This window comes from Dermacentor andersoni, chromosome 6 (assembly GCF_023375885.2).
Source record: "Dermacentor andersoni chromosome 6, qqDerAnde1_hic_scaffold, whole genome shotgun sequence".
Lineage (NCBI taxonomy): Eukaryota > Metazoa > Arthropoda > Arachnida > Ixodida > Ixodidae > Dermacentor > Dermacentor andersoni.
This window is the reverse complement of record NC_092819.1, coordinates 62,252,939-62,278,038: the sequence shown is the minus strand read 5'-3', so window position 1 is coordinate 62,278,038 and position 25,100 is coordinate 62,252,939. Positions and strand designations below refer to the sequence as shown.

General features: G+C 46.8%; 1 protein-coding gene across 1 annotated transcript; it reads left to right on the top strand.

Annotated features, from left to right (window-relative positions):
• Positions 1 to 543: 543 nt before the first annotated feature.
• Positions 544 to 9,497, top strand: LOC126522190 (uncharacterized). Its single transcript, XM_050170929.2, has 3 exons — positions 544 to 621; positions 7,412 to 7,543; positions 8,771 to 9,497. Exons 1-3 carry the CDS (start codon positions 592 to 594, stop codon positions 9,143 to 9,145), a joined length of 537 nt encoding a protein of 178 aa, XP_050026886.2. The 5' UTR covers positions 544 to 591; the 3' UTR covers positions 9,146 to 9,497.
• The last annotated feature ends 15,603 nt before the right edge of the window (positions 9,498 to 25,100 follow it).

Sequence of the window (25,100 nt, the reverse complement as noted above, 5' to 3'; positions counted from 1 at the left end):
AACAAAAAACAAAGGAAAAAGGTAAAGGGCCACTCGCCCCGTCTCGGACCAGCTGGCGTGCTTTCTAAATCTGGACACAGTTACAGAGAACTCGCTCGAAAGCAGTAGGAATTGTCAAGAGTAACCCTTAGCACCCATAGTGTGTTTGTGTGAGTGTGCGTGCGTAGCCGACGTAACGTGGACGCTTTGCGTGGAAACGATGCGCTTGAGCAACTTAAAAAGCGGTGGTACGGGGCAGCACCATCGGCAAAGGCAGAGACTTCTGGGAGCCTGCATCGCTCAAGGCGTCTGCCTTGGCGCCTTCACGACGCGCTGCCAAAGAGAAGAAATGCAACAATGGCTGAAAAGTAACCGCTTTCAAGGGGTACCTGTCTGAAACGTCACATAGAAAGAACTAAGCGCAAGTGTCCATGGCCGTTGCCGCGACTTGAAGCCTCCGAATGGGAGAGAAACACTTAAATAAGCGACAGACACGTGTTTGCTGCCTGACGTCACTGGTGACATGGTCCGTATATAAGGGACGATGTCGCATGGCCGGCTGACTTGCACAGATGACCGCTGGCGAGAGTTCGTGGCTGCAGGATTCCAGAAATGGTTCGGACAGCGTCGACGAGTGGTCTGGTACGTACACAACGCCGCGGTTCACAAGGGATGACGTCAGGTTTTCTATAATCAGGATGCAGGAGTGACGCGCTGCGTTGTATCTGCAGTATACTCGGCGGCTGTAAACGGCAGTCTCGCGAGCCGCTTTTTTGAACGCTGTGCTTTCTTTTAGAGCGTCTTCTAGCCGCGTTAGCATGAGAGAGAACGCTCGCACCTGGAACTGAGGCCTGGTGCAGGAGAGCTGCTTGCCATGTCCTGTGCTTGCTCAAGTGTATGCATATCGTGAGATTCCTTCTTCGCCTAGCTGACCAAATGTGCTGAAAGGAAGACGCAATAGAACATGCATAGCCTAGGGCGAACGAGGGGGCAGACACGAACTGGCGCAAACCTTCAACTGCTTCATTACTCCCAGAATCTGCGCCAGTTAATGCCCATTCCATCGTTCTTCCTTGTCGATGTTGCGCTGCATCTTTCCTTCAGTGCACGTGTCCTCTTGACAAAGTTTGGTCATAGCAGCCCCCCGGCTCGCAACTTGCTCAAACTTGCAATCACGTGCGCTCTGTGGGGAAGCAATCAATTCTTTTTTTTTAATGGCTACGCCCCAATAAAAGAAATATCTATCTGGCATAATAACACACTGCGCCGCAGCATATTTGCGATCGGATAGCTCGGCAACAGACCAAGTATTGTCGCATTGCTCGCAGCTATCAGTGGCATCGGTTGCGTGAGTTCTCATGATAAAGCTGGTGAGCCGAGCAATACTGCGGAGGCAAAACGACCGTTGACCTTGCCAACCCATCGGCTGGTACTTCCTATACCTGCAATGCACATTCGATCCCTTGATAACTACGGTAATGCGCCCGCGCACCATTGATATGTTGTCGGGCGAATGCGAAGATGTTGCTGTGTTTCTCCCACGATAATCTTTCTTCCTTTGTCGGCTGTTTTGCTAACCACCAGAGTATATCAGTTTGGGCAAATAAAGCCACCAACGACGGGGTAGTGTATACAGTAGGCGTACGGCTGATAGCGCAACGACCTGCTTGAACAGAAGGAACATCCACCTACGTACTAATTCGAACAGATTTCTGCAGCTTTCTTGTACACCTTATAGTTTAGCTTTTCAGATACTTGTCCACTAGATTTAAGACATTATAGAGAAGTGACCAATAAACATCAAGCGCAAATAAACAAGCATCCCGGCAGGAATAGTCTCTGCTCACTGTGTCTATAATCTGCAGCAATAGCTGCTAAGAATAACATAGCAGGCATTATTAACATCCTTATCCTCTTGATATTCACGTAGCATAAACAGCCTAAGAAGTTTGTCTGTACCTACCACAAAACTCGACCCTATAGGGCGCTTCGTGACGTGGGAGCCGTCACATCATCATAGTTGTTGTAGTCGTCACCTCCCTTTGTCATCGTCTTTATCGTCATTCTTATCGTTGTAGTTATCGTTGTCCTTGCTTGCAGTCAGTCAACGTACTATACATGACTTACAAACGTCAAGTTGCGGTGTTTTGCAAATGCTGACGAAGCAATGACCTCGGTGGTAACTTCTCCGTCATTAAAGATTTTTCGCAAGGAGCGCGCTACAACTCCCCCCCCCCCCCCACCTACTTTACGCCGATTTTCTGCACACTCCCCGCAAACGAAGTCACCGAAAATCAAAATGCTGCAAAGATAGCCTAAATTCATTAAAAAAATTAATTATGGGGTTTTAGGTGCCAAAACCACGATCTGATTATGAAGCGCGGCGTAGTGGGGGACTCCGGAAATTTTGACCACCTGGGGTTCTTTAACGTCCACCTAAACCTAAGTACACGGGTGTTTTCGCATTTCTCCCCCAGCGAAATGCGGCCGCCGTGGCCAGGATTCAATCTCGCGACTTCGTCCTTGGCAGCCCAACACCACAGCCACTAAGTAACCACGCCGGGTAGCCTAAATTCACGTAGGCTGTATTATTATAGAAAAAATGACCACTATGTGCGCCGATCATGAAAAGTTGCGATGCCATGTCCGAAGACGAAAGAAGACACGACTTTCGTGGCCAGAAGCTGATTGAGGACGCCATCACACAACGAAAATTGCAAGCAGGGAAGAGTATAGAAACAGTTTAAAGGCCGGGCAAAGAACAAGCCTTTCAACATCGACGACTACGAAAGAGAGAGAGAGAGTGATGGCGTAAGCCGGACAATTAAGGAGCCCTGACAAAAGGTAAGGTCCACGTGGGAACGCTCTTACCTCTAGAATACCTCGAACACGAAGAATAAAAGATTGTCATCTCAAGGGACACCGGCCGTTCAGCACGGCGACGGCAGTGAATAGCGATTCGGCCTCACAGACGCTCGAAGCAACGACATAGGCATGGGCAAAGTTCGCAACCCTTGAGCAATATTCTCATCTGCAACTCCGAAACACTGCGCTCGCGCTGACTCAAACAAAAGGCGATGCGCCCGAGACTGCTGTACAGAAAGAATGCCGAAGGAACCCTTTGAAAGTCAAACAATCTCGCGTGACCGACGTTTTCTTCTTCTTCTTTCTTTCTTTCTTCCTTTCTTCCTTTCTTTCTTCCTTTCTTTCTTTTTCTTTCGTTCTTTTCTCTTTTTCTTTACTCTCTCTCTCGCTCTTTTTTGAAACGCTCGCGAAGACCACTTTTCGGGCGCCTCGCATTGTTCGACTTGTCGTGGCAAGCCGCTTGTTGTTCGCAGAGATGCTAGGGCGCTATTTTTTCTGCACACGCCGAATTCTGGCATATTGCCAAATTGCGCCATGCTGGTGCGTTAAGCCAATCAGAGATGCTGTAGCGGCACTTTGAACCAATCGTCAATGGCAAGTAAAGCGAATTTAACAATAAATATGGCGAAATTTGACATCTCACAGAAATAACAACTCCTGCTTCGTTGGAAGTGGGCGCAAGCTGTATGCTTGGCTCCCTTAATCCACCTATCTCTTGTGCGGCTAGTTTTATGCAGCGTCACTGATGAGCGCGCTTGAACGGATACGCGAGTGACGCCTTCGATGCGAGCTCCATTTTTTTACCGGGAGATGGCGATGCCAGAGGAAAAAAAAATTAGGGGGTTTTACGTGTCAAAACCACTTTCTGATTATGAGGCACGCCGTAGTGGGGGACTGTGGAAATCTCGACCCCCTGGAGTTCCTTAACGTGTACCTAAATCTAAGTACACGGGTGTTTTCGCATTTCGCCCCCATCAAAATGCGGCCGCCGTGGCCGAGATTCGATCCCGCGACCTCGTGATCAGCAGCCCAACAACACCATAGCCACTAAGCTACCCCGGCGGGTATGCCAGAGAAAAGGTGCCAATCTTGCGGAACAAGCGCCTTACGGAAAAATCGCCGCCAACTATATAGTATAAGGCATCCCAGCCAAATCGCAGCTTAAACGGGCAAAAGGTGTCTTGCTTGGAACTACGCGATAACCTTGATTGCGTGGGCTTACCGTCCATTGGAGGGTTACCCCCTTTCTGCCTTCCCTATAATAAATTTTCTCTCTTGGTAATCTCGCCGCAGCGCAGATCCTTGTTGTCAAGTGCACACGTTATTCTGAAACGGGGAGTTGTCACGCACCTAATCGTAAAGCAACGCTAAGAGGAAAATCGCATACCGGTTCCTATCCACAAAAAAGAAATACATGCATTTGAAAAAGTGTCATTTTCGTTCAGGAATGGAACTCATCCTATACCGCCTGTCGGAGGCAGGGGCTCTACCAGCTGAGCGAACCACATTGCAAGGCCAGCAGTTGACGATGCCAGAGTAGAATAACCTTGCGCTCGAAGCACTGTGTGCTGGAATAATGATTAAGTAAACGAGATCTTCAGAAACGTTCCAAGACAGTATTCACAAAACAGAATATTTTCATAACTTGCTTGCGATGCATTGCGGATTTACTCAGTACTCATTTCACTAGCGTACACGTCTTAAGTGAATGGGTGATTATCTCTACGTACAGCATTGTGCCGTGAACGGCAAATCAACGCGTCTTGTGTCTTTATGCTGTTTACTGGCTCCTTGTCGGTACAAATTAAAAAAAGTTTAGCTAAGCAAATGTGTATCATAACGCGTCAGAGCGATCAGCACAAAAACGGAGTCACAAGCACAACACGTTTGTTGCGGATCACAAGGGACTGGTGTGCATAAAAGCACGAAACCCCGAGTAGGCACGGCCGCTACCGTGGTGGTGGTGGTGGTGGTGGTGGTGGTGTGTTGCAGCTTCAGGCGGCTTTCTCCTGGCGATCGAGGCCCTACAACTGTTCCGCCTGAGTGTTTGTTTTACACTGTCACTGAGGTATCTACCACATGCCGAAAATTCCAGTGTCTCTTAGAAATGTAAGAAGGTATGAAGCTTCCCTTCGGGCTCTAACGGATTCTTCCGCAAATATAAGGCATTGAAGACACGACGTGTAAAGTCTTTCTTTTGTAAGTTCTCAAGTATATAGAGCGTCCGATACACCACGGTAGCACAAACACGACCACCGAAAGTGTTCGATATATTTCTTGCCTGCACAAAGCGATACACGTGCGATGTGCACGAGGTACACATCGGATAATCGGTACGTTCCGTCTTGAATATAACCATGCTGCGGTGTATGCAGAACTCGTCCCTATTCGATGCAGTAGCGAGGTTTCCACTTGACGAAACCGCCTGGTTACGCAGGGCGCTCGCGGCGGAATTCAAAGCAATACAAAGTCAACACGGATGTCCGTCGTTCGGCCTTCTTGTAAGGATTGCGTAGCCCACACGGCGCTGCAAAGTTTTTTTCTTAGTTGGAGTAGCATCGGCAGGGATGTTTTACCGCCTTATACGCTGCTCCTGCACGCAACTGTTCTCGGACACCTAAGACAGCTTTCTCCGAAAGTTACCGTGAGGGGTGGTAACGAATGGCATGTAGGTCAATTTCACTGCACAGTACACTAGCCTAAACTTCTGACGCATATTTTACTTAAGAAGGCTAGACAAGCCTCCACGTAAGCTGCGCACTTTTGAGGCGTGTGGTGTTCGCTCACGCAGGACACACTGCAGAGTGTTCTGAAGTCGCGATACGTTGCATTAAAAACAAGAAAAAAAATCGCTTTCAGTATTTTCCCGACGCGCGGAATAAATAGCTCTGCATTTTGAACGTGCCGCAGCCACAAGTCGCTGTTGAAAATCCCACCTTCGAGAAATACTCGCGAAATCACGCTGACGGTGACATTACGGCAACTTGGAGGCAGTTGTTTTGGCTGACTTGTCGTTTCTTTGCGGCAGAGACTATGTGTAGTGATGAAAGCCAGCAAAGCAGTGCCTAAAGGTTGGGCTTTCTTCTATATTTTTACAGGCTGTGTCTGATTGTCGCTTGCAGTGCTGTTCGACGTTTGCACCATAGCCGGTTCTGTGTTTCGTCTCTTCAGTCGCTGTTTTGTTTGACGCTTCTCGCCTTTTCGAAACAGCGGGCGTGGTGTGCGTTTCAGAAGACGGTTACGCAGCGCCTGCGCTTCTCACCAGATGCAGCTTTGAATGAGAGGTCATGGGTGGAGATGTATCAAGGCCCGTAGCCGCCCTTCATTCATCGCCTTGCATATACGTATCTGTGATTGTATTCGCGTCATCTATCGGTTCGTGCACGTGATATTTGCTTTGGCTAACTTCACTTTCGGCATGCGACAAACAAACAAACAAACAAACAAACAAACAAACAAGAAAAACATACACAAAACGCGAACCATCAGTAGATGTCGCGAATGAAATCGCAAATACATATAGGTGTGGTAAATCAACAAGCGACTCAGTTCCTAATCATAAGACTCAGAAATGAGCAAACAAATGTAAACAACGGCAAAAGCACAAAAACAAATTAATGGTCAAGGAGACTGAGCATTTTGCCATGTTTTTCTTTAGTTCGTGCTCGTTCATCCGTCACAGGACATATACAGAACCTCCGCACATGGGCTCTATCGCAAGGTGCGGTTTGTGTCTCGGATTATTTTTGGTAACAAAAAAGTGCTCTTCTTTTTTAGTGGCATAGCGTTGAAAAGACTTAATTCAAAGGGGAGGCGTAGGCAAAGGTGTTTTAGCTTTTTCTTACTTTGCGGGTGTTTCTAGCTTCCGCATAGCCGATTCCTCCTATTTTGGAGAGCTTTCTACAAGAACTAATAGTTTTACGACTATTCCGACACCGAAACAACACAGAAGCCTTTGAGCATTTGAGTATCGAAACAGCATTCATTGTACCTGCTACACCTTGTTTTCATTTTTATATGTCCCTCTCCATACTGTTCTAAGGCTCTCATTTGAAAAACCTTCATCTAACGGACGTGTACCTTTTTTTTAAAGGACACGACTACTTCCTTATCAACACTTCCTCAAATTGCAACACTATTCAGCCACATATAGCCATCTGCCTCGGGTGCTCGACGATGTCCTACCCTTATTTCGTGCGGTGCGGTGTTACTTCGTCTTCATTTCAGATTAGACCTTTTTTTTTCTTGTGAACGCGTATCTTCGCAAACAATAATGAGGCTATTTCCTTTACACTTGCTCCGGCTTGCAGACAGCCTATCGACGTCATATACGCCTTTTGGACATACATCGCATACGCTGACCTGGACGCACGGATCGCGACGATATAGCTGATTCCGGGATTTAATTCACCAGGGAGACACAAGACCTCACAGTTATTCATAGGCTTATTGTCCCTATTACTCCTGAAAAGAAATTGCTGCACATGAAAACAAAAATTGCACTTGTGACTATGGTGGCGGCAGTAGTAGTGACTCTGTTATGCAAAAGTTGTTCCTTGACCCACAGCAGCTGCTGGTCATCAGCGGAACCCTGTTGTCCCTGGCGTCACTGGGCTTCGCAGGGGCGTTGCCTCTGATATTCCACGACGACCCGTTGATTGCAGAAGAGAGCCAGCACCAGGAGCAGCTGTCCATCGCGGTAAGCTGCATCTTTCGCATTGGTATGAAACAGCCATGCGAGCAGGCTGTTCCATATATATATATATATATATATATATATATATATATATATATATATATATATATATATATAATACATATATATATTATAGCACAACGATAGCGGGACCAGATTAACCACTGGGACCCGCGTGTCTTCCACAAAGTTCTGCACTATTCGCGTCGCGCACAGATGCAATCAGATTACACAAGTTGCGGTGAAAGACAGTGGACGGAACCATCGATAATATTCCAGAAACTTCTTTTACATGCAGTTGCGTCCTGCGCTGTGCGATAACATTTGTTAGGCGGCGAAACGTGGTTGCCCGATAAAGATAAGAAGATAAGTACACGTGTCAATATTAAATATATATATATATATATATATATTTCCTGCCGGAAGTTGTTTCTTCATCGACTTTAAATTCCATTAATTTGCAATTTCTTTCTTTCAATTAGTAATTGCAAGTAATTCCAACGTGGATGGACATTGGGAGACATAGGTGCTAGTTGGAAGACAGGAGGACAAAAAGCCCCCAAGAACATAAACACGGAAGGTAGAAATTGAATGTTACCGTGTTTTGTTTCAGTTGAGGTGTAGCAAGAGAAATTGACCGCTAAGAGGAGCATGCCTCTACAGCATAATTATAACGGAAAGCACGATGTCACCCTGCTATATGCAAACGCAAGAGAGCCGTACACAAACGTTATACTATGTGCGTGCGTGCGTGCGTGCGTGCGAGCGTGCAGAGAGAGAATTAATGTATGGAAACTATTGTGATCCGCGTTGGCATTGTTTTTATTTAAAGGAAGAAAAGTAACTCCCGTGTCCTGAACACCGACCATACTTCACTTTCTGAAAAAGAAATATTCACATCCACCCGTCTTGTAGCACGAAGCTACAAAGTAAACCCATGCGTGTTTCGCAGAGAGGAAGCTTAGCAGTTGAAGAAAAGTTCACTCTGCTCCGGGTACATGTCAATATTTCCCTTTCACGAATTTTCTTCCACATTGCGGGCTTCCGCAAAACTGATTTGTCGGTACTTCTTTCTATTGTTTCTTAACCTCGTACCTCCATAACTGACTCGTAAGAGGGGACTAACATCGAAGGCAAGTACCGGGGCAGGCGCCGTATCTGAGCGTGCTCACTATATATGCATGAAATAACGCCAGAGGCAAGCAAACTATTACACTCCTCCTTCCGCAGCCTTTTGTAGTGACGGCACCAATGACCCAACAAGGGAGCGAAAGACAGCCTGAGACTTCTGACGAACAGCAAGAACTGCCGGCGCTTGCCGTACGACATGCGCCGCAGTACAGCGGGATGACCGCGTCGCAGCCAGCGAAGAGGCACGCTCACCAAGGCCCAGTGAGAGCAGTCATGCCACAGCCGACTCACTACCAGCACTCGCCGGCCACAGCGCAGGCATCATACGCACCGGCACAGCAAGGAGATCTGCAAGGGTCCGCCACGGGCTACGGCAATCAGGCCGAAGGCTACCTCGACATGGGTGCCTACTCAAGCGGCTACGGTGCCTTCGGCTGGTACGCCGATTACCCTGTCGGCGGAGGGTATCACTGAGCCCGCGTTATAAATTTGCGTAGTCAAGGAGCACAGGATGCATACGTGAATATCTCGGCAAGTATCTCTAGAGATCACACAGCTGCCATAGTTATTCAAAAGAAAATCGGAAAAAGAATATTTTAGTTGACATTACGAGAAAACAAACGAAGCTGGGTTGCGGGCCAAGTAATGCGAAGGACAGACTACCGATGGCCTATTATAGTTACAGAGTCGATACCAAGGGAAAGGAAAAGTGGTCGCAGACTGCAGAGCATTAGGTGGTGCAATGAAATTAGGAAACTTGCAACAAGGGGGCTATTGCAAATCGATGAAAGAGGCCTTCGTCCTGCAGTTCACATAAATAGGCGGTGATGATGATGGTAGCGTAGATTGTGTCAGGATAGACTGACGAATTACACATCTGGGATTTCGGGTGCGTTACAGTTAGCATAGCGCGTTGTAAAAGTAAAGCGCGCAAAGCGGCGCCAGTTTGCGTATGTCTTGGAAGGTTCGCTTTGTAATGTCATAGAATGCGGCTAATAATCACCAAGTACTGTTTGATTTCTTGCTGCAAAAGACTATTTACGTGGAAACTATACCGGATAGGAAAAACAACCCTCCAAACAAACAAAAATAATAAAGTCACCTTGAAAATAGCTGCGTAAGAGGTACACATTTTTTGGTTAAGAGTCCAGAATTTGCAAATGGAGCTCGATATTACGCCAGTCCTGCGTAGGTCCGACGTGTGAGAGTTTCATGGAGATAAGTTCCGCTGTCTACTGGGGTTTTCGTCCTCTAATTAATTAACTGCATAGGCCTGAAACCAAATGCTGAGAGGGTCAGAAGAAGGTAATGCCTGGTAATGACACCAGTCTATACAGGCTGTCATCGTTTGGCTCCAGTGTCGACCTCATTAAGTGTAAAGTGCGAAAACACGTCAAACGAGCTACAACTGGTGGAGGTAGCTAATGCGTTTGCATGCAGTAAAAGCAGTGAGACTATGCATGTAGGCAGGTTCGACGCTGTTTTCGGCCACAACTTTTTATATCACTAGTAAAAACATTTTTTGAGTACCTAAGATGAATTAGCAGGCGTCCGAGGAACGACCACGGAGCAACTCGAGAGATGGGAGCTTCCAATAGTTCTGCGTACTGTCTGTCGAAACATTTCACAAGCAGATGCCGAGAGAATTATACTTATAGAGATGCCAACTTTTAATTCTGTTTCGTATTTCTCTATTTTAGGTAATGTATTTTTTTTAAATCACATCGTATGCTACTGCGCCATCAAATATCGGCAAGTTCGAAGTGACACTAACATGGCGATTGTTCGTGACTATGAGCACACAAATTTATGGCAGAAAGCAAGCAACGCAACACAGGCAAACTTAATTAATGAAAATGAAGAGATGAGAACTGCATAGAAGCTCATATTTTATTCAACAGAAAGCGGTACCTGAACACGCAAGATCACAAGTCGCGAGCATTTGTAAAATATGCACATTTGTTTCACATGAATGTTTCGCGCTGTTTAAATAAAGAAAGCGATGCCGTTACGCAGTGTTTGTTTGTGGATTCTTTATGCTTGTGATTGAGCTCATAGCACAGCTCTCATGAGGACGCTGAGCGCTGTAATAGAGCGCGATATACGCCTCCTCATTAGTACTTTACCTCAGAGGGATTAGTTTTATCAGCAGCTGTATTTATTTTGATCCACTTTTGAAACGGATGCCGAAGAACAAAGTACTGAACGTTCAAATCAGAAAGTTTTAAAAATGACCATCTACGAACAATCGCAAAAGATTTAAATAAGATATCAATAATAATAACAGAAGAGAAGCAAAAAAAAAAAGACACTTAACGGTTGTTTGCAGTCTTACCCGCAATGTCGTTTAGCTGTGCAGTAAAGCACTCACAAAGCTTTGCCGTGGTACATTTCAATGCTGTCAGGAGCTCTTGCCGAACCAGCTGAAGTATTGACAAAACGACCGAAGGAGGAACACGTGAGGTTACTAAGCATAATACATTTCCCATGCGATGGCTCTTGGGATCTTAAAGTTTTAACAGAGTAACCGGGCATTTGCACAATCTGAAATTTTGTCTAAGCCGGTCCCGCCACCTCTCGGAGGATGATGCTATTACGTTCCGCGCGTTTCCTCGCACCGTTTACAGATGGCGAGAACAAAACACCTCGCGCTTTCTTGCGAAGTGGTGCGAAAACCAAAATTTCACGTGAACTTGGAATTAGAATTGAATCCAAACAATTGCAATTCACCTATGCTCTTCGAGAAGCTTGAATTCGATATGCGGTATCATTTCGTTATGACCCCTAATACCCGGCTATGATTGAACTATGTTATGACTATTGTAAAGTTGCCTGCCTGCTAAAAGGACCAAGCACGTACTGGCACCTCACTGGTAGCACGAAGCGCCCGTTGTTAAGTCAGTCTTTTCCGAAGGACTCAGTACTAGATAAAGTGCTTCAGCGCAGACGACAGTGATGCACGAAGGAAATGTTTAGTGAGTGAGCGTATCCTAGTAGGACCTCTTGTGGATTATAAATTATAATGCACATTGGCTTTAAGCATACATCGCAACTCTCCCAAAGTTTTCGTAAGGTTTACGAATGTCGCGTCATGTTTTACGAGAAAATAAATATTGTTCGCAAAATAGTTTCACTCCTCCGTCTCCGAGATTTCTGTTAAAGGTCTTCTGTCGCTGAAAGGACGCAAAAGGAGCACTTCGAGCAAGAAGCCAAGTTCCTGTAGAAAGGGAAATCAGCAACTGCAGGGTTCTTAAAAAAAAGTCAGTATGATTTAAAAACTGTGTTGCTTGTCAGTATTTGCAGTTTCAAGTTTTGGATCGGCTTGTGTGCTGCATCCACGGATAAATTATTGTTAATAAAGTACGTATTTACACCTCAAAAGGCATGCGCTCAGGGCGAGCTGTACAAATATATAGCGGCCCCAGTGACGTCAGTACGTGCCTCCTATGGGCAGGATGTAGCATCAGTATGACATCCTGCTGTAACACAATGCTACTGCACCTTGAACGACAAAGAGACAGTTTTTACAGCAAGAAATATCAGGAGACGGTCACTTTCACCACGTACTTAGAGACTGCTTTCATCGTCTATCTGTAGTATTAAAGAGAGAAAAAACGCTTACTCACGTTCGTAACATACGAGTCAGTAATAAGAACTGACGTATAAAGTACTCATGTCCCTGAGCTGTCTACGGGTCTTAAGAGGATATGACGCGGTTAATATTTTTTTTTTTTCAAATGCGAAGCATTTCTTGGCAAACGTTTGGCGATTTGACAGTATCCATCCATCCATCCATCCATCCATCCATCCGTCCGTCCGTCCGTCCATCCATCCATCCATCCATCCATCCATCCATCCGTCCATCCGTCCATCCATCCATCCATCCATCCATCCATCCATCCATCCATCCGTCCGTCCGTCCGTCCGTCCGTCCGTCCGTCCGTCCGTCCGTCCGTCAGTCCGTCAGTCCGTCAGTCCGTCCGTCCGTCCGTCCGTCCGTCCGTCCGTCCGTCAGTCCGTCCGTCCGTCCGTCCGTCCGTCCGTCCGTCCGTCCGTCCGTCCGTCCGTCCATCCATCCATCCATCCATCCATCCATCCATCCATCCATCCGCCTATGTCTTCGTGCCCTCATTGTCGTTTCGTTAACTTGATATGTACGAAAATTGGAATAGTATGACAAGAGTGTTTGACGAACATAAATGATAGGTCATGACATGCCAAGGAATGTATATATGAATAATGGAATTAACTGGAAATATTCTCAAGGTGGGGGGGGGGGAATCCTAGAACATCGCACTGTTCTTCGAAAGTATATCCCTGAGTATTCACGAACAGTATAGAGGATGATATTGCCTGCCTTTAAATTTATTAATGCTTTTCCAAACTTTTTTTTGTCTGTATGAGAGTTTATGCCCGATATGTATTTCTGTAAGCTTTTCCTTATGGAACGGCAGCCCGTTTTTCTATCCTCAGACTGTATCTTCCTAAAGATGATCAGGTTCTCTGTAGTTGGAGACTAGGGAACGTAACTCAAAGCCTTATTTTGATATCTGCACGCTTCCCTACACTCATCGTTTCACCAGGAAACGTCGTTTATAGGGCGATTCGTTTGTTTGGAGATACGTTTTGACGCCGCATAAACCATAAACACCGTCAAATGCCCCACTGCATCATCGATCGGAATACAGGTGTTATCCCAACTCAAATGAGTGAACTCTCTGCATATTTTCCAGTCGGCACAGTCGACTTTCCATTGGGGCACATATGGAGAGCACTCGTCACCTTCTGTTAATTTCATAACAATGGGGAAATGGTCACTCACGTATGGATTCACTCCAGGTACGGCACGAGGGCACTTGGTTCGATGGTGCGATCTCTACAGATGATAATTTTTCGTTTGTCACGCTGTAGATGGTATGCTCTTCCTTATTTAGTAGGCGTGCACATGTGCAGAAGAGAAATTTTTCTACTAGGCTCTCTCTCGCAACACAAGCACAAACTTCCCAAAGGGTGTTATGCGCATTTAAATCTCCAACTACAATATAAGGCTCAGGAAGTTCTTCGATAAAGCTCTGGAATTCCCTACTGGAACAGGGAGGGATGTATGGATAACTAATTGTAATTAGCTTATCAAACAGCCATGTTCGCTATCTTCTGGCTGGCCAAAAACCGGCGACGCAACAAGGCAACAAGCTACAGCGACGGATCGCCCTCCGCGATGGCAAAACCTGTCGCTGGTCGCCATCGCTTGTCGCTGTCGTTCGAAAATTGCGCGCATGCGGTTGCGCCTTTAATGTCATCAAGGTTGCGGAGTAAATCCCCTGACATTCCACTGTAATATCTGTGCATTCGTGTGCTGTGTGTCTACAACGGATAGACTGACTTAATTCACGCTACCTTTCCGGGCCCCGTGATATGCCGTTTTTCTTTTTTATGGGCGCACTCCAAAGAGCTGCGTTGTTCCTTAGGCGCCTCAGACGCCGGAGTACTGAGGGTTACATCCATTGCCTAGAGGCATTGGATGCTGCCCGCTCATCGGGCACACTCGCAGGTCCGTCGTTTCCTCTGCTTCCGACTTATAATGCCTTTAAAGCACCATCGTCACCAACATCAACCGTTTCGCCACGTAAAAGTAGCTCCCGGCTGTGCCGTGCTTTGGGCTTGGTGGTTGTGCCACATCACGCGCTACTAATCGACTGCTGTTCGCAATGCAGGTCGGTAAGCAGTATGCTCTTTTTGCCAAGAAATTCAGCAATTATGACTTTGTACAGCTAGCGGAGCCACCAATGCTGCGTTGCTATCGCTGTTAAATGTGCCAATGTTATTAAACGAAAGCATTAAATGGCTCATGAGCTGGAAAATCCGGCGTAGTTGCCGGCGTTGGCGTGACCACGCGATGGTACAAAAAGGCTACGAGTCCTCAACCTTTGGTACGTAGGAGTCGAAACCACGACCTTTGGTGTTAATTAGGGCGAACTTATATAATGCGAATTTAGTTAGGACGGATTTTTAATTTTAATTGGACACACCAATTAGCACATACCCAGTTAACCAAGTTGTCGAGAGGTTTATTGACGAAAGCCCGTATCCAGTGCATTCGTGACGCAGCTGGCTCAAGCGATGGCGTGAAAGTCGTTCATTGGAGAGTGGCACATATAGCATTTGTGTCGCGGCCTCCTAAAGCTTCGGGTTTCTGTCCGTGAGAAAACCTTGTGACCTCGGTTCGATATTTAAAAAAATGAAGTTGTTTTCTTCGTTGTGGAGTGGAACGTACCCAGTGGCATAGACCTAGCTAGCCAAGTTGGTGTGGAAGGCGTTCATCGAAGACGAGCACAGACCGAATAGCACATACTCAGTGCTCCAAGTTGGCGGCAATGAGTTTCAATGGACCGATGCTGCGGGACCTAGCCAGTCCCGCATCTGGTGACCCATTCTGACATAAAAGAGGTTCTTTGAAGAGCGACACATATACGCACATGGCCACATACTCAGCCACCTGAGTTTGCCCGACGGTTTGTTTCGAACCTTGTTCCCTCAGCACAGCAGCCCGACCCGGGTAAGCGTGAGAATGGTTAGAAACAAACGTTACACAGATACAAGCGTATAAACATAGTCCCCGGAAAGTGAATGAAGTACCCTATAGTCCTCGTATTCACAAACGCTCCGCGACTCGACCCTGCTTACGAAACGCGCCTTCAGGGAAGGAAAGGCCGAGCCTAGCGAGAATATCAAGGCAGCTACACAGCGACATCGAATCGCTCTTCGAGTGCTGTTAGTCCGCAAACATAGTTGCCGTATGATCTGTCGCTCGCCTCGTCGGCTTTCTGCGATGGACGCCAGATGCGCCCATAGCTTTTCGACAAAGCTGCTGCGCATTTTCAAGGGCGTCGTTTTACGAACCGCTGAAATCATCCGGAGCGCTTCAGCAACGGCGTAATTCTACTGCGTGCCGAGACAGACCGGCCATGCCGTCAAGAAGACCGTCAGCTAGTGCAGCGATCTGTAGTCTTATTCCGTGCGCGAGCCAGTTGATGACCTGAATATGGGCATGTATTCTTTGTGCGAGTATTCCAAAAGTACCATTGGCACCAGTGCTTTCAATTTGTTATCGCGGCTGATCGTACAAAGCCGCACCAGTTCAAGCACGGCGCGATAGATTGCAACTGCGAAGATTCCTGCCATTAGTGGCTGTATCGTCTGTGTGCTTGCTGCATACGGATCTGACTCGAGTGCTGGCATTCGCCTTGCCTGAGCAGCTTGTCCTGGGGTCACTGCGCCACTGACTACGGTAATCCTAGGACAGCAAAGTACACCGCAGCAAGGCGAGCTTTTCTATGAATGAGCAGGTGCGCTCACTCAAATTTTTTTTGCAATTTTCCTTAATTTCTAGCAGCTGGTTGCTCTACACAAAACCAAGAGTGTACAGTAATATTGTGCAGGAAGCCTGCAGTCGGTGTTATTTAAAGGGACACTAAAGTGAAAAATGATTTCTCCTGCCCCCCCCCCCCCCTTCCATCAGTAAATTACCGTACTACAACACCAAAAACACCACTCTTACAACGATAAGACGTTTAGTAAGCCAGAAAAATCGCCAGAATGAAGTACGGGTGGCGACGCCTACTTATGTTCCCGCACCTGGGGGATGTGATGTCTTGGATTTTGATGGCATTTTCTAGGGCCTACTAATTATATATAGCGGTACAGATTGACTACATTGTGTTCTAAAGGAACCAAATATTAAACGTGGCAAGTTTTGGGAACATTTATTCAGCCAACGCGGCCCAAATGCGAAAACATACTTTGGAATCCCTGACGTCACGCTGACGTACCGGCGCTGGGGTTTCAGCGCGAAATTCAAGTACTGATACTTAGACCTTCATTTTCTCATCTAATAATCAAACTATCTTTTTTTAATGACTGCCTGCATGGCAGTCATTAATGTCAGTGCTTCATTATTCAAAACTTATTTATTATTTCGCTTTAGTGTCCCTTTAAAGACATAAGCAATAATTACGTGACCTATGCTTCAAAACACCCTCTTTATTTAGCTAATGATGCCTATGAACACCCGATCCCAACAAGGATGTGGACCATGAAATTACTTTCAGAATGATGCCTCATGTAAGCACAGGTGAATGGAATGTTTTATTTCGATAAAAAAAAAAGAACAATACAACTGAGCATAGCTCTTAACATCACATTCTTTATTGTTATAAGGAATGCTATACCAGTAAAATAGCCACTAATATGGACAAATGGACAATGCTAGCCAGTGGTAGCGTATAATCTATATATATATATATATATATATATATATATATAACATTCCAGCCATTGGTGGATGCTTTATGTGAGTCTTAGGTATCTGTACGTCGGTCTGGCTGTGCAAGCGCCAGACCAACCTAAAAATGTTACTTTGCAAATATAAATTAAATGAGTCTATGCTCGTCAAATAATAAATAGTGTCCTGGAACAAACACACACAAAAGAACCATTCCAAAATTACTACGGAAAGTAAACTAAAGAAAGGAAATATACTAACTAAGATAGTTTTGATGTGCCTTAACATTGTGTATGTTTATCACCAACCCCTTCTCTTATGCAGGAACCAAACTGCCAACACAAGCACGCAGAGCAGCTGTTTTTCCAAGTTTGTTGTATGTGCTACACTTGCATTGATGCACAAGTGGAGAAGAGCTCCAGTTAATGTGTCCTGCAGCACTACAATAGTTCTCGCCCTATTCTGGCTGGGCCCTCTATCTCCTTTCTGACATCCTACCAGCTCAAACAACACCACCAAAAGCGTTTTGAATGCATTTGCCCTCATAGACAGCTTGTAGCTGACGCACTTGTATTTGTCACCCAGGTTTCTTTTCTTCAGGCATATTTCATAAAACTGTACATACACCCAATCATATCTGCTCAATGGTAGTGCCAACCTCTAAAGCGATAAATGAAAATTGTCTTTTCGTGTTCTGATAGCATTGCAAAAACACCATGCACTCTGGTCCTACAAACATAAGCAGTAGTACTACTGATTATAGAATACAATATCATACGTGTTCTGTATCGAGCTTTCCTGGACACGAGGGTTTAGTTCGCGTGAGTGCGATCACGTGGCGTAATGACCTTAAATTTTTCAACCTTCCCGCGGTGACGCGTGATGACGTCAACAACAAAAAAATAATTAAAAGCTATCCCTGCGCATTGAACTTCGCCAGAATTCTTGTCCCGCCGGCGTTGTCAGTATTCTTGATAACGCGTAGCCGTTCGTCGCCTGGAAATGACTTATCATCCTAAGAGCGTTTAGTCGCAATGAGCGATGATTGATTCTGGGCTTTTGATACGGTTCTTTTTTTTTTGCAAGCTAGAGTAACCATCAGAAGCCCTCCATGGCAGCCTTTCTTCAGTCAGCCCACATTCTTAATGTACGATCATCGCACAGCGTCTACTAGAGAAGCCGTCGTGGACGGCTTTTGATTTTAACCTATCGATTTCGTTAAGGTGCCCCCAATTATTTCCCTAGCGACTTTGCTATCCGCACTCATGGGCTACCGCAGCAGCTAGAAATCGAGATGTGCCTAAGTATTAAGAAATATACATGTGAAAGGGGGTTTAATAAGGTTGGACGGCAGGCGGGAGGAACGCGTGACGGGCACAGCAAAGATAAGGTCTATTCGATTCAGCCAAGTTTCTCTGCACCTTCTGCACCTATTCACGGTGCACTGCACCTAGACCCCCGATTCCCCAAGGTGCAGCAGTGCACCCTGCACCCACGTGCTCGATTGAATGGGGTGCAATGCAAGGTGCCGCCGCGGTGCACGGCACCCTTGAACCTTGCAGCGGGTGGGTGCAGCCCGGCACCCCCTGCACTTTTTCGTTTGAGGTGCCGTGCACCTTTTTCTGAATCGAACAAACCTATTGTCTCAGCCAGCGTCCACAGCTCGCAATCTGCGCTGGCACCTGTCGCCTAGACAGTGTCCCACTGCTGCGTGCGTTACTTCATCCCCACTACACATGGATATGTTGGTTTTGCACCTTGACGCAAAAGACACGACACAAGAATTCAGCCAACTGTCTCTGCGACGTCGTTCGTTAGCATGCTATGGCCGAAGTTGTTCGCAATATTACGTCACATTTACTGGCCACCAGGCCAGGTAAACCCTTGGGTATGACATATGCAGCACTTGCAGTTAGTTTCTATAGTAGTCTCCTGTCACGGTTATCCACGTGCGTGAAGGAAGACCGCTAGTTAAAATTATTGTGCAGTAATATATCCGGGATTTGTCTGTTCTCCATATTGTCTACCATGCTGCCATTCCGCACTTATAATGTAGCCGCAATGTAGACAAGCAAGTATCGAACGCCATAAAGGCTACCCACATACTCAAAGACCTCGCGTACAACTCCAGACACTTACTTGTATTCAAGAGTTGTGCGACTGCCAAGGACGTCCTTAGCGGAAGCTACATAATACGTTATGGAGTTTTACGCACCAGAACCACGATCTCATTATGAGGCACGCCGTAGTGGGAGATTCCGGAATAATTTGGACCGCTGTTAGGGGTTGGCGTCTGACACCACGTGGCGACAGGAATTTCGCCCGACCTTCTACCAGGATTCGTCGAAATGAGGGTTGACTTCTCCTGCGAGGGTCAACGTCAGGCACCTTGCGCACAAAGGGCCTTCTACCAGGATTCGTCGAAAAGAGGGTTGACTTCTCCTGCGAGGGTTAACGTCAGGCACCTTGCGCACAAAGGGCCTTCTACCAGGATTCGTCGAAAAGAGGGTTGACTTCTCCTGCGAGGGTTAACGTCAGGCACCTTGCGCACAAAGGGCCTTCTACCAGGATTCGTCGAAAAGAGGGTTGACTTCTCCTGCGAGGGTCAACGTCAGGCACCTTGCGCACAAAGGGCCTTCTACCAGGATTTGTCGAAAAGAGGGTTGACTTCTGCGAGGGTCAACGTCAGGCACCTTGCGCACAAAGGGCCTTCTACCAGGATTCGTCGAAAAGAGGGTTGACTTCTCCTGCGAGGGTCAACGTCAGGCACCTTGCGCACAAAGGGCCTTCTACCAGGATTCGTCGAAAAGAGGGTTGACTTCTCCTGCGAGGGTCAACGTCAGGCACCTTGCGCACAAAAGGGCCTTCTACCAGGATTCGTCGAAGTGAGGGTTGACTTCTCCTTTCCTTGCTCGGTAATGCAGGAGGAGGGGCCCTCTCTCTGTGCCTGTCACGTGACATCGACTGAAGCAAGATCCCGCCCACACTTGTAGAGAGCCTATTTAAGGGGCTCCGAAATGTACTTTAGATACTTCATGCTTTTCTTATTTTCTTTCAACTACCTTTGAATAAAGCGTGCAAGTTTCGCACTAGCAAATCGTCTCGCCCTTGCTCGGTCGCCATGGTCTACCGGATGCCTGCAGCCCGCCGACAACGCCACGCTACCCAATAAGTAATGTCGGTCGAGCTTCGATAGGCAGGCGCCGCTACTTCTCGGCAGCAGTACGATACGCTACCCTGGAGTACGCAACACCGCTTGGGATTCTTTAACGTGCGCCTAACCTTAAGTACACGGGTATTTTCGCGTTTCACACCCATCGAAATACGGCTGCCGTGGCTGGGCTTCGATTCCGCGACCTAGTGATTAGCAGCCGAACCCAATAAAAACTAAGCAACTAAGGAGGGGAAAAAACGTTGGCATTTGGGGGAAGGTGACAGTCGGCACGTGAGACAATTTGTTCCCCTCCTCAGAGCGCGAGAATCGGTACCAGCCGTCGGATAATGACATCGTAGAGTGCACTGTATATAATGTGATGGAATCCACGCCCAATATTTCATACCCGAATCACACTATAACGACTGACTACCAGGCATTTCGCTTATACGTGCAGTCGCCTGACAGCTGCCGGGTGCTGGCGTCGTCCACTGGACCAACGTACTTGACCTCTCTTCAACACTTGCCGACATTCTCGCCTTATTTCGCACCATCGCGTTTCAGCTGAATTGCTTCAACAGCCACTTTACTTGTGCCAGAATTAGGCCACCCTGTCAACGTTATGATTTCTTACATTTAGGCCATCTTTATTATTTAGGCCAATGCTGTCCTAAGATTTAAAGTGGTTTCACCTTTCCCAAAATTCCCGCATTTACACAAATGATGACCTAAATCGAAAATTAGAAACAAACCGTCACTAGATTTTAAGTTTTCTTTTAAGTACAACAAACCTCGTTAAATTTGGTGCAGTGGTTGCCGAGAAAAACGAATTCTCCTTTTGCATGTATTTACATACCTGCACTCGAGCTAAAGCTTCCTCTGAAGGGCTACTTTCCCCACAATCGTGTCCGCGTGTAGAAAATCCCGCAGATAGTGCAATGCCGGACCGACCCACGGCGGATTTGAAGCAGGCGTTAGGCACTCCCCATACCTGGGCCGATCCCGAAGATAGCAGAATGCCAGGCTGACCCGCGGCGGAGGTGAAGTTCGCCATTAAGGGGTACACGTACACAGCTTCGCTGATCATACTTCTTTCCAGAGTGGAAGGGAACTGTGTTTTCTTCTTTTTGTATTGATTTCGCTTTTAGAAAGAGATAATGCTATAAATGCAATGTCATTCGTTCTTGTCTCGTAGATTTAAATATGGGTTTAAATAAACTCTATATTCCATTCATCCGCCAGAGTAGGCGTAAGCGGGGAAATGCTCGCTAGCTCGATTACACCGATTACACACACGCGCGCGCGCTCAGGCGCCACGCGCGTTCGCGCACACTTACACAAACGCACATACACAGAAATACGACACATGCTCGCCCGCATTCACATTTACACGCGCCCACGCATTCACATACACAGTAAAATGTACGCACGTTCGCACACACTCACACAAACGCACTCACACAGAGATACGACACATGCTCGGCCGCACTCACATTTACACACGCACACAAATGTACGCACGCACACACGTTCGCACACACACAAACGCACTTATACAGAGATACGACACATAGTCCCCCGCATTCCCATTTACACACGCCCACGCACGCACACACTCACAAAAATGTACGCACGCACGCACGTTCGTAAACACAAACGCAATCACACAGAGATACGACACATGCTCGCCCGCATTCACATTTACACACGCCCACGCATTCACACATGCACACAAATGTACGCACGCACGTTCGCACACACTCACACAAACGCACACACACAGAGGTACAACACATGCTCGCCCGCATTCACATTTACACGTGCCCACGCATGCACACACGCACAAAAATGATCCCACGCACGCACATGGAAGTGCACGCACACAAACACGCGTATGCTCGCACACGCATACACGCACTTGCACTCACGCATACTCAAATACTGAGACAAAAACACGCGCGCACACGCAAGTACAAGTACACACGCACCCACGCTCAAGGTGTGCACACCCATAGACACTCCCTCTCCTTCGCTGTTGCCTTACAAAAACATACGCGTGCAAACAGACTGAATGGCATTCGCTCTGCAATTACCGTTCAGAACTCCAGCTGTAATAAATCGCATTACAGTTTAAATTTTGCGCATATTCAAGTCAATGTGCCCTCTGCTGAGAGGGTGCAAGAGCATTTGCTCCGGTCGTGTGACATAATCGCCCATCCCCGACAAAAACACTGCTTTAACGCAGCACCAATGTTCCGACTAAGTGCCATAAATGCACATGTTGCTACAAAAGGCTACCTTCTTGGCGCAGACAGTAGAAACTTGTTGATGCTCGGGCATTATATACAAACAAAATTGTTTAAAACTTTGCCCGTTCAGTCACGCATGTGCATTGCCGTGAAGTTCCACAGGATTTTGAAGGTGTAATGTCCAGAATTCCTGAGTATGTCCATGCAACAAGGCACGATAATATTTTTTAAGGCAACACAAAGATATGCGCATGCTTGTTGTTACGCTGTCCAAGTAATAAAATCTGATAATAAAAGCGATGACTTATCAAATAACCAATCCATTCCTACGTTTTAGGACGTAAAAATAGAAAATATGTTATTTGAAGAGCCCTCCTGAAAAAACCAAAGCTGAAGCCAGACCTTGAGTCTTGTGTTTCGGCCATCTGGTGGAAGACTGTCGAACTCAGTCCTACGTGGCGTTAGAAAAACAACAATCACGCAGCAGGGCATCAAATCGCTACCAGCATGACGCATAACGATATGTGCTAGCGATAAACGACTCGGCCACGGCTTCCAACGTTTCCTCAAGTGATGCGCCCGGGTATAGATACCACGTGAATTTGTACGATTGTGTGTCAGAAATCGCTTTTGGGAACAGTGTTACGCCACGCGTAGAGAGTAGAGATAGGCATCAATCGAAAGCTTAGTTTCCTGACTACATACGCTGCCGCGACATTTACGATAGACGCCGTAGTTTTACCACAGATACCGTTTTTGTCTCAACAATCGAGCACAAACCTTCGTCGTTTCCATAGGCTTCCATTGCCGAATCTTAAACCACTCTGGGAACAAAATAATTGTTTGCCAGAGAGTGATCCCTGCATTTGGCTCGTGTGTATTGTTTTCCAGAACATGTATGTAACCTGCCTTTTCAAAAATCGACCTACAGCTTTTGTTATTCGCGAAAACCCCGCTCGTTCCATTGAAAACGAGCTACCTTCGTGCCGGGGCCGCTTGGGGCGCTAGTTGTAACGTTTCCAGAAAAGCTGTATATGGAGGAACTCTACGGTGCTCTGTGTATTTGTCTTAGTCGCCGTACATCTAGAATAGACTTCTTAGCTCGTTTATCTGTTTGTTTCCCGCAGGAGTCATGAGTGCCTGAAATAGAGATCATGAAAAGAAAAACAGGGGTGTACATAATGAGGTAGAGCGCTCGCTCAGCATGCGAGAGCCACAGGGAGTGATACCAAGCACCTCCACTGGAGCACTTTTTTTCTTTTCTTTTTTTTTTTTTGCAGCATGGGAAAAAGGAATAAAGGTGGAGTTTAATGCCCCCAAACTCGATAGTGGGTTTTGAGGGACAGTGGACAGCTTCGGAATAATTTTGACCTGCTGGGTTTCTTGCATTCGACATCGACTCCCAGCAAATGGCGTGGGTTAGAGTGCCTTAATGAGCTCTACATTAATTAACTGTGCCTTAATTAACTCCGCCTTATTGAACACCGAAGGTCGTGGGTTCGACTACCACCAAAGACCGTGGGTGCGAGTGCTTTAACTCGATTGTAATTAACTGATGTTTAATTAACACCAAACGTCGTAGCTTCAAGTTCCACCAAAACGTCAAAGGTTCATAGTCTTTTTGGCGCATGCTCTACTCACGCCAACACCGGATTAACCGCCTCATGATCCACGTAACAATCTCGCCTTAAAATATGCGGTGCAAGCCGTCCTGCGATGACGGTCGATGGTAATGAATTTATATCGAATTACTATAGTGACCAAACTCATAACCACCATCGGAACGAGTTATGTATCGGGCGCGTACTGCAGCGGGACTACTCAATCGCGTTTCCCTAAAACAGTTGTTGGCATCTAGCAAAAAGGCTGCCGCCGCGAAATTGGCGCGTGGCATCCGAAGTGCACAAAACAAATAAAGTAACAAGCATGCACACATGCATGCTGTAAAGAATGCGAACGCATTAAAGAAAAATGCGAACGCATTAAACGCACTAAGAATGCGAACGCATTAAAACGAAAGGCCGCGGCCGTTCATTTGCCGAACCACTTCAACAGGCCGCGTTTGGAACGTTTGCGTACAAACTTGGCCTGTAAGTCGCTGGCGGGGCTTGGGAGAACCAGCGAGCCAAATTAATTTGTTGTAGCGTGTTCTTTTTTCTCAACAGATACGTTTGTCGTTTGCGCGGCACCAAACCCTTAACACCTTTTCCCACCCCAAGTCTCTCCTGCCCATATTGATGCCACGCACGTTGTTCTGCCGAGATTCGACTCCGCAGCCGGAATCAAAGTGACACCGTGTCGAACAGCCTCCACTATTATCAACTACCTTCTAGGGCTAGTTCGCCGTGCGGCTAATTACGCGCTCCACGCAGAGACGCGAAGTACAGCTGCACGTAATCACGGCTTCACCGGTAGTGGGTTCACAATATCCACCGCAAGGTGTTTGAACCCGCCACCTCCCATATTCGAAGGAAGAAGCGTTCATCGCATCTTGTCACGAAGCTGGTTACCCTATCACAGTCCATGGAGCTATATGTGCCTGTCGCTGGCGTCATTGCGTCGTAGATTGCGACAACCCGGATGCAGTATTAGAAATGATCTGTGAGCTTTGCAGGACAAACTGTACAGTTGCGCCTGTACAGTGATTGGAGACGTGGGAGGGCCGGACACAACGTGTTCCTGTTTCAATGCGATTATAATTTTATTGTGATTAGCATTTTTAGGGCACTTCAAGCACTTTCCACG